Source organism: Echiichthys vipera, assembly GCF_963691815.1.
Source record: "Echiichthys vipera genome assembly, chromosome: 11".
Classification (NCBI taxonomy): Eukaryota; Metazoa; Chordata; class Actinopteri; order Perciformes; family Trachinidae; genus Echiichthys; species Echiichthys vipera.
Genome location: NC_139836.1, coordinates 12,536,160 through 12,546,367, shown reverse-complemented (window position 1 = coordinate 12,546,367; position 10,208 = coordinate 12,536,160). Strand labels below are relative to the sequence as shown.

General features: G+C 41.4%; 1 protein-coding gene across 1 annotated transcript in view; it reads right to left on the bottom strand.

Moving 5' to 3' along the window:
* Nucleotides 1–1,140: 1,140 nt before the first annotated feature.
* slx4ip (SLX4 interacting protein) overlaps nt 1,141–10,208 on the bottom strand; it is a gene marked incomplete at both ends in the record, with an annotated part of 33,291 nt that continues 24,223 nt past the window's right edge. Inside the window, 9 exon segments of the mRNA XM_083923217.1 lie at nt 1,141–1,210; nt 1,212–1,305; nt 1,308–1,442; nt 1,445–1,576; nt 1,579–1,838; nt 1,840–1,897; nt 1,900–1,946; nt 2,041–2,126; nt 2,129–2,149. Coding sequence (XP_083779343.1) covers nt 1,141–1,210; nt 1,212–1,305; nt 1,308–1,442; nt 1,445–1,576; nt 1,579–1,838; nt 1,840–1,897; nt 1,900–1,946; nt 2,041–2,126; nt 2,129–2,149 — 903 coding nt within the window.

The window sequence follows — 10,208 nt, the reverse complement described above, 5'->3', positions numbered from 1 at the left end:
GGCTCCTGCCAGTGACTCATCTCAGGTTACACCCACTAATACAGACAGAGAAGCGCTGGTGTATTAGTAACAACACTGTTGGACAGATCATCACTGTCAAATTGCCATGAGCCTCAGCCAGTCTGGACTGTGTGGGAGAAAAACAATGTGCAGAGATCAACATGTTATTTCATGCTGGCTGCTTCCAGAAAATTAACCTATTAGCATATTTCCACAAAGATTTAGAGATTTCTCTTTTTCCTGGGAAAAAACAGATTTATTTATATCGAAATGTCTTTCTAGTAGAATTAAAAATTAAAAAAGCAGGGATAATGTATTCAGGCAACATTATGTAATCAAGTGGAACATTTTGGCTTTACATGGGGGTATGAGTGACTGTTGGCCCCTTGTTGCCCCATGCTCTCTGGGCCAAAGCCAACTGAATGATCCAAAACAGCCCTGTCGAGTCTCGGGGCAACGACAGCAGATGCATTTTAACCTATGATCCTGTAGACGCCCTGCTTCTCTTCCAAATAAAACCAATACTGCTCATACACACACATATTACAAGTTCAACATGAAAGCTGCATAATACCCTCAAATTTAGAGATACATTCCAGGTGCTTAGCAACTAAGCATTGAGCAAATTGTATATGAATGAAATCTAACGACATAAGTACATTTTTGAGAATGGGGTGATGAAATAAATCTGGAAACAGCAATCAATCACAGCAGAGCTTCAGCAGGGAAACTGGACAGTTTTCAGACACGTAGGAGCCAGTATTTCAGACTGAAAGCCATGACGTACTGCATGGCTCCTGCCTGTCTGAAATCCCCAATCTTCAACACAAAACCAAATCTAAACTCCAATTAAGGTTTTTGACTTTCATTGCGAGCCTCTCTTGACCACCACTACTTATGGGTGGAGGCAAAGTCTGTTTCAAGTATTTGACAAAGCGTAACTCAAACGCTCATGTATCAATTGCCATAATGTGTTCAGTATTTGATATGTGGGTGGGTGGGGGCGTGCATTGTATGACCAGCACATGTGAAAAGAATAGATATGCTAGTTAGATGTGACACGTGTACAAATGCATGTGATGTGAGGTAAACATGTAGCCTGACACAATATCATCTCTATCTCTGTGGCGTCAGGCATCTTTACTGTAGCTTGTCTCTCCCCCTAGACCTCTTCAGTCGCCGTAATCTAGAGGTTCTGGCACATTTTCGCTCCCTCCTCACCAAGTTTGGATCTGGAACTAATAGAGGAGCCTGAGGATGCAGGCTTGACAGATAGGCCCCTCAGACTTGCGGCCAGCCTGTTTGGTTTGTCTGTGCCGTGTTATTGCTTGTGAGGGGGAGCCTCTGGGCCCGTTTCCCTGGAGTAAGCAGCTCTACTTCCAGTGTGGTTTTCTTGTGCTCGGAGACTGGGAAAGCCTTGGACTCTGCCTTGGCTTCACTAGAGGAAGGGGCGGCAGAGGAAGAAGGTCATGCTTGGAAGTTTGTGTAGAGCACTCGGTGGAGTGAGTTTGCATTGTGGCTGGAGGTCTTCCAAGACACGTCCTCTTGGCCCTCTGTGGGTGAGGGTGTTCCCCGCATCGCTTGGCTTGCACCTTTTGCTCTTTCTTGTCTCCTGACTGATTTCATGTTGGCAGAAAACTACTGAGGCCCCATTTGGGTTGATACTGTCTGGAGGACTGTTCTCAGTCTGCTGCTCCTGGGTCAGGCCCTGCTTTTGAGTGGTTCCAATCTGAGCAACGACTTCATTTAAGGCACTGGGGCAAGGCATCTTGTTGTCGGCCTCTGGGAAGCTCTTCTGTCCAGAGCTGGACAAACTCTCCTTTAGTTTTGACTCTGACAGTCAGCTTTTGCTTCACCTCTTTGCTTTTGAGACAGGCTCTCTGGTCAGTCTGCTGTTCCCAACACTGAAGCCATCAAGCTCTCGCTGGACACTAGCTTGTTTGGCTCTGAAAAAGTTAAAGGATAAGAGGATGTGAACAGATACTTGAGTGTCCTCTCTGACTGGTGGGGTTGGAAAGTTCTGCATTAGCTCATACTTACATCTTTTGAAGAGCAGTCCTCTTTGTTTTTGTGGAGCTGTTTAAAGGCTCTTGGGTTTCACCCACTCTGGAAAAATATTTCCGACCGGGCTTTGTTCGCTCAGTTCAGTCTAGAGAGGACAAACAGAATCGGTGTAAACAAAAAATATTATTGCTGGCATCCTTCTGGAAAGTTTGGCTCCACAGTAGACTGCTGTCATCATCTGGCATTGTCAGACATTAAAAAACATTCACTAGACTGCTGTAACAATGATAAGATAATGAATACAATTAAAAGTCAAAATAATCCAAATATGAGAAAGATAGTTTATATAAAGGTATCCACTTCCACATAGTGTGTCCACCTCACTGTTTGAACTATGATGCAGTACAAGAGGAATGTTTTCTATAATGCCTTTAGAGAAACTTTGTAACACCACAGCTAGCACAAGTAATTAGTCCCCCACTTGATACTGTCCAAAGCAACCACTCAAAGGTTTTAGAAAATAATCACCGGCTTGTCATAGTGTGACGTGGGTTTCATAGTCTCTGCTGTCTGAGACTTGGAGTGATGCTTATAGCCTGGGGCAGGATTACTAAACGGTGAAAGCATGCTGACAAGTTAAAACCACGATTAAAGAACTATCCTAATAAAATAATTAGGAAAAGAAGAGGAAGACAGGACTGAGGCATGTGAATGGAAAAATTAGCACTTTGAGTTGCAGGTTTAAATGCAGGCTACTTCTTTATGGCACTATACGTTTGGGCTTCTATAAAAACTACATTCTTAGTTGGCTAAAATGGTCAAATATCAGTTGAAAGTTCAATATACCCACATGCTAAGGAGACCCATTGAGGCAGAACAGGGAACGGGCCACAGATTGGATCTCACCACATGTGCCCTCAACAGGCCACTAATGAAGGTTAATCACAGGCCTTTTCCTTGGCTGACCTAGAACAGACTCTGGATTTATGAGAGAACAAGAGACGCTGGTGGTAAAATTGAGCAGAACTTAAGGTTGAGAGCCCGACAATTTATTGTAAATTGATTGGGAGAATACCGAGTAGCTCTGGTTTAGAGAAGGTATGAAAGAGTTTAATGACTTGAGTTACATACTGTAAACTAACAAGAATAGGAGCCCACAGTGATGCTCTGCTCTATGAAGCTGTGCTTATAGAAACAGCAGTGCTTGCTGCCTGCTACAGGCATGATGTTTACCATGTTAACCATCATTGGCATAGCCTGCTAATAAATGCTAATTACCACTAAACACAAAGTACAGTTGACGGGAATGTCATATACGTTTTCAGGCATTTGGTAAGAAACCAAAGTTGTGAAAATATTTTGATCTGATAATGGCACTAGCTTAAAAATTAAGGGATAACTAAACTTATTACATTCCTCCTGAGAGGACATTCATGTGTTTACTAAGTTCCATGGTAATCTATCCCATAGTTGTTGAGACATTTCACTCACCTTTATGGTGGAGCTAGAGGAAAAGTTAGAGGATCACATTGCGATCCACAGAGCTATGTGGCTAATATGGCTAAAGACACTCAGCAGACTTTTGCAGTGGGAAAATACAACCAGACAGAAGTTAAACCTTGGAAAATTTGAGGTTGTGGCCACGATGTTTGTTTAATATCAGTAATTTTTCAGATTATTACTATTCCATAAACTGTTGGTAAAATTATAAATGTGCACTCTAACACAATAAAAATGTGGTAAGCTCTGGCCTCCACCAGTTGCTGTGAACAGAAATAATCATAATGTCCTCTTCCACACATGTCATGATACCAGTGACAACATATGACCCGACACACAAGGGGGAAGGAGTAATTGTCCCAAGCTGCAAGGGCAATCTGGGGCATTGTGGCTTTGCACTGGGTGTTGAGACCTAGCTGCACTCTGGTCTGTGGCGTAGCGGACGGAATAAAGGGGCCAGACAAAGGGAGGGGAGTGAATAAGGAGGCTGGGCAACAAGGAAGTAGGCGGAGACGACAAGAAACATGGGAGAAGTTACTACGGAATGAATTAGAGAAAGAGAGAGCGTTTAGAGGGGAGTGTAACAAAAGAAGAGGCACCCCCCAGAGTCATATCGTCTGACCTCAACAGTCTCTACAGCATGCCCACAAACACAAGAATCCTCACACAGGAAGTTCTCCACAGGCTGCCCTTTGTGTAGAGATGGAGTCATGCTAGAGTGTGGGCAGAGCGTTCTCTCATATCCAGAGCTACAGCTAGCCTTGGATTTGGATTTGGGACAGTGACACACATACAAACTTGCATTTGCCTACGCGCTCACACACCCACCCCAACAACAACAATTCTGAGAAAGATGTGGGTTGCTTTCATTTGCACTGTAATGCCTTGATATGTATTCCCATCTATTTAATATGAATAAATGCTGTTTGAAAATGAACATGAAAGAAGAATCAACAAGAAGCCAATGGGAGGTTCGCTGGGGAAGTTGGGTGCCTTTCTGTTTTCTGTCGGCACGACTTCAAAAGAGCAAGAAAGAGTGATGGAAAGGAAGAAGCATGAAGAGAGGAAGAGGATGGATATACATAGAAAGTAGAAAAAAAGAGATAGAAAGTCGGACAGAGTGAGAGAGATAGTGCATGAATTATTATCTCCAAGGGATGTACATTCTGTAAAGAGCAGCTAGAAAAGAAAGTAGAAGGATTAAAGATAGAGAGAGAGATAGAGATAGAGAGAGAGAGAGAGAGAGCGAGAGCGAGAGCGAGAGAGAGAGAGAGCTGGTTCATGAACAACATTATAATCGTCACAAGTTACGTGACTAAAACAGTAGGCCTAAGTATTGTGTGGGAACCGAGGTGGCCTAATCTTGTACGGAATTATGCAAACTCATAGCTGGAGAACATCCCATGAAACAGGAGTTTAGTCGGAACTTCTACCCGCTGCCACCACCTCTCCCTCAGCAACAAGGATTTAACCCCCCCACCACCAGCCAGTCTGCTCGCCCCCACACAAAGCTGCAAAACACTTCTCGTGATGCAACACGGAGAGCAGACCAACAGTGCCCTCCCCAGCCCCGGAGCCTCCAAAACAACATGGCTCCACCACGGGAGCTGCAACAAGACAGTACATCTGGATGTCAGATTATAGAGATAAGCCTGGCTAAAGGGCAACGAGAGCACAGGCAATGAATGATTTGGTTTTAAAGGATACCAGTACAGATTCCTTGTAGCTTGCCCTAACTCTGAATAACTCCTGGAAACAACTTCAAAAAGATAACCAACTACAGGCTCCATAAAATACAGGGAATTAACAGTTACTTCTCTGTCATCTAAGATAAGGTAGGAACACAGATAGGACGATTATGTTGGTTATCTTTTGAGGCAGCTGCACTGGAAAGTAATGCACTGCCAGGGCTAAAAAGTCTCGGAGGAGTCTAAAATACTCCACTGATGCATAGGGTGACAAAACCTCGCTCCAAAGGAATTTCTTATTAAGTATCTTATGCTATCTTATCTTATGCTTATCTTATTTGCTCTATATATTCTACATATATGCCCATGGTCATCGTCTGTTCAATACAATAACAATACATCCAGTTTTTCAGGGAACCAAGGGTAATGGGTTTTTTTTTCAGCTTGACAACTATGCATTTTTTAGTTTATCTAATTGATTTTGCAAGGATTTCTAAGAGCCAAAGAGGCTCGAGATCTTTCTTGACCCATCACGTAGACTTTGCAAAGTTATTGTTGAAGTTAACATATGAAAATTACCAGAAAAAAACAAAAAACAAGATGAAGAGGTAAAAGAGCATGGGAAGCTCCGATCAACCATCGGCTCATGTTTGCTTGTGATCTGCTGTTTGTTCTTGGATTACTCTAATGTCTTTGTATCTCACCTAACACACAAGATGATTCATACTACTTATGCTTGGATCCCTAAAATGATCTGAGTTATAAAAGCTGATTTATTCTTTCCACTGGAAAGACTTTAAACAGTTTTATAATGGCACAACTAAGTACACACAATCCTCAAACTGTCACCAAGAAACAACAACACTATTTAACTGTCAGGGCAGAAATACCTCCTGCATAGATATTCGTGAAACTAGTCCACAGATTCCACCCCTTTCCCTCCGCCCACAGAGGAAACATGCCCTGTTTGTCTAAGCTCACCACATCTACCCCGAAAAAAAGTCAAAAACATGCATGGGCACATACTTGTCTAAAATAGAGGACAGTTCTTATCCCTGAACAACAACAAATGGTTTTGGATCCACCCATGTTTAAGGATTAAGAAAAGTTGTTAACAGTTTGGATTCACTTCGTGCAAATCAATGGAAGCCTCTTAAGAAAGGATGGAATGAAGGGACATGATCATGTGCTGTAGAGAGATCACAGCCATGTATTTGGCCTTAGTGGAGAGGAGATCAGCAGACACTGGGGGCTTGGGAAAGCGCTGCTGCTAGCTGTTGCGAGCTGTGAAGAACAGAGGCGTGCTGAGGTCATGAGTAAACACACAGCCTCGTCCACAGCTCAGAAGAGGGGGGGGGGGGGGGGGGGGGGGGGGGGGGGGCTGGAAACACATCTGCTCTGCCTTTGATCCAAACTTCTGCGGCCCAGCACGCCACTCACCTCAGCTGCCCACTCTGTGCCTGACTAGAAAACATCGGCCACAATCCTAAACACTAGCTTTTACTTCCCATGCTGCCCTCGTCACTGTTGGGGAGAAAAAGAGCAACTTTTTATGAGGGACTTAAATCTTCAAATGTCAAGAAGAAAAAAACACTCTCTGACAGATGCCTTTTGTTTGTTTCCCATTCAAAAGCAGTAGTTTCAATGGAAAAATCCTCTGCAGAGCAACAGTTGGTTCAAGGTTTCTAGGCTATAACAGACCCAGTACATCAGGCTGATATTTGTATCTTAATCGATTGAATATTATTTACAGTCACGGATGAGGTGGATGTCAGGATACATTTTACTCAACAACTTCAGACATGATTTTAAGGCACTCAATATTCAGGACGTTAATATTGAAGCAAACAGCTATTTTCTATGTGAAGATATAGTGGAGTGATGCTCATTTGATAGACGGTTGGCCCCAGGAGCATGTTAGTGCAAATGGCCATGAATTTTTTTTTCCACCGATTGGGGTGAGAGCCATATGGAGGCAATCCTAGACCACAGTATTTCAAGTAGAGCTCCTTTAAAGGTGTCAGCATGCTCAAACCAAAGCACTTGTTTTAGGTCGAACAGTGCATGAAACCCGAGCCTAATTTCCAACATGGAACCCAGGCGCTGCGTCCAGCAGCTTCTGGCCAGTGGTTGCCTTAGACTTTCTTGTTGTCTATCATTTTGATGGAGAGGGTTGTAAAAATGTTGTCATCATCCAATATTACCATTATCGTCATTTTATTTATTTAATGATCATAACAAATTTAACTTTCATTATATACAGTATATTTTTTTTAACCCTAGAGCACCATTGCTACCATTGTCTTTGAAATCTTTGATGGCATGGGTGTTTTCCTAATCCTAAACACACTTTTTCCTACAGGCACATGTTTGGGTGATTTTCACCCAGCAATAGTGATAGAAGGTAAAGTAGGCTTTGGGTGGATTTTGCCCAGGGAAAGTGGTACTTGTGTGCAAAGGTCAATGAGCCTTCTCAAGGAAGTTTCCATCTTATTTATCTTTTTAAGGAATTTTTTGTTCCCAAATTTCTAATTTTCCAGTAGTTTTGGAGCATTTTTATAGGGTCCACTCGTGAAGTTTTTCTTTTATTTTGTTAGACATGAGAGTTTAAGATAAAATAACTCTACTTAAGTTTGCAATGTATTGGCATGTTTTGATATATTTTGATGACAAGTACTTTGTATTGGGTGTATTATCTCGGGTAAAAATCACCCGCCGTTAGTGATGGTGTTTTGAATTTGAGCGATAGTGTTCTAGGGTTAATAATTAAGATGTACCAAAAAAGCCTACAGATTATGCATTAGTGACGATGGAGGTCACTATAGCTGAGCAGTGAAGACAGGTGAAGTAGAGAAAATGTTGTCGGTACCAGTTACACAGGCTTGAATTGCTTAAAGTTACGGTAGACCGCCCTCAGTGTTCTGTCATTGTCATTGGCCAGGTGTGTGAAGGTGAGAAAGTAAACAAAGTTAGAACTTTTCTCTCAAGTCTCTTTTTTTTCATTGTTGACAAAACTTTTTCTTTTCTTTCACTTTTTGTGTGTACACTTAGTGTAACAATATGAATGCCTTCTATGAAAAACTCTCAAACAACAAATATTACGGCAGGCTTTTCACCCCAGTTTCAAGTGTGACTGTTTAAGGACAGCTTTAAACACTTGTGCCTTCCATCATGATGGGAGACATGATAAAAAAAAAATACCTTAAAACTGCACTTGGGGGAAGAGAAATCAACCTATAAATCCAACATTGACGTATTATTACCTTTTAAGTTGTGTGTAATATTGACTCTCCTTTAAGACATGTTGGTATCTCAACCAATTATTTTGCTGAATAACAGGTACCTGCTGCAGCTGGAAATGTCAGGTGGGTTCATCACTATGAGCAAGCCCTTCACATTAAACGTAACCATTTGACCCATTGTTTTGAGTTGTTTCGATGCCGATACCAGTATCGGAAATGCCTCCGATGCTGACTACACAGCTGGTATTTGTAAGTATGCGAGTCTCTGCAACAATCCGATTCATTGTAATTTAACCCTAGCTACCCAATTTATTTATGTTCTAGTCTGTTATGACTGACTGTCAAACTAGATAATAAAACTAGATAAAGAAAGTTCTATGGCATTCATCCTCTGTATGTATTTGTTCATGTTTTACAAAGGGTTTGACCTGAACCAGGCCAAACAACAATGATCACATCCATACAGGGTTAGTAGTATACAGCTGATACAAAATAATAATAACAAAATTATTTATATATATATACAGTATATATATATATATAAATATATATATATATATATATTTTTTTTTTTTTAATGCACTGGTACTGGAATGGCCAATACGCAAATTCAGGTATCAGAATCTGTAGGGAAAAAATGTTATCGGATCATCTCTACCATTGTTGATTAAAAAAAATGGATTCATTAATTATTTATTTGTTTGTGTCAGAATTGAGAGTTAGAATCTCCTCTGATGATCCTTAATGCTGTTGAAGATGTGGTAAATCTGCATAAAACATCTACAAACCATAGCCTCAACCGAAAAATGTGGGTTTTGGTATTGACTTTGAGTACCGAAAATCAAAAATAATAGATATCCCTGTTCCTTCTACACTAATGGAAATGACTAAATCTCACCATCTCCTCTTTAAACTGAACCACAGCTGAAAATATGACTAATAAGAGTACACCAGAGACACACAGCATGCTCAAGCGTGGGACTGAGACGTTGGCTTTCACAAGACAAAAAGGCCAACCGTGATGTCAACTTAGTTCCCTCACAACATAACCCCCTGACCCTATGAGAAGTGCTAATTTGATGAGTCTACATTTCCACTGCGGTTAAGGATTTTTGTTCAACAAGTCACACAAATTGAATCCTAACGACAAAACCGAAACCTCCCTAAATATAGGGAAATGTGGCATTTTTTTGGGACTAGCAGGATCTTGCTGTCAAGAGTTGTGGAATAAAAGACCCCTTCTTAAGCGTATGACCAACTTTGACATAGAACTCCAAAGGCCCCATTATTTTTAGACAGCGACATTATTATGCCTTACATCAGTTGTGACTCACAGCATAAGTGATTCATCTTTTAGATTTTCAATTTTCTTGGCAAGACTGAAATTGCAAAAACTCTGTTTCTGACAAATTAGAACAGAGCGAAGGATGTAAACAAATAATTGTTTTTGTCATGTGAAAAACTTTAGCCCTGACGTCTGGTATCTTTCCCTTAAAAACCACGTTCGAGGTTGGGCTAGTGGAAGCTCCACCACAAGACTCCCACCCTCCAATTCCCTCTGCTTGTACTGTATGAGCCCAGAGAACCACATCCTGAGGAGAGGAACGCAATCGACAGCAATGCCTCCTTGAACTGGAAAATTGGTTACACAATCTGAACTTTTCACTGACGACTGTGTTGCTCCACTAAAAATATTACAATCACTGCTTTCATTGGACGCCAAACTGTTTAGAGTGCAGAGGCATTTCAAAGGGAAACAATAGCAAAAACCCCA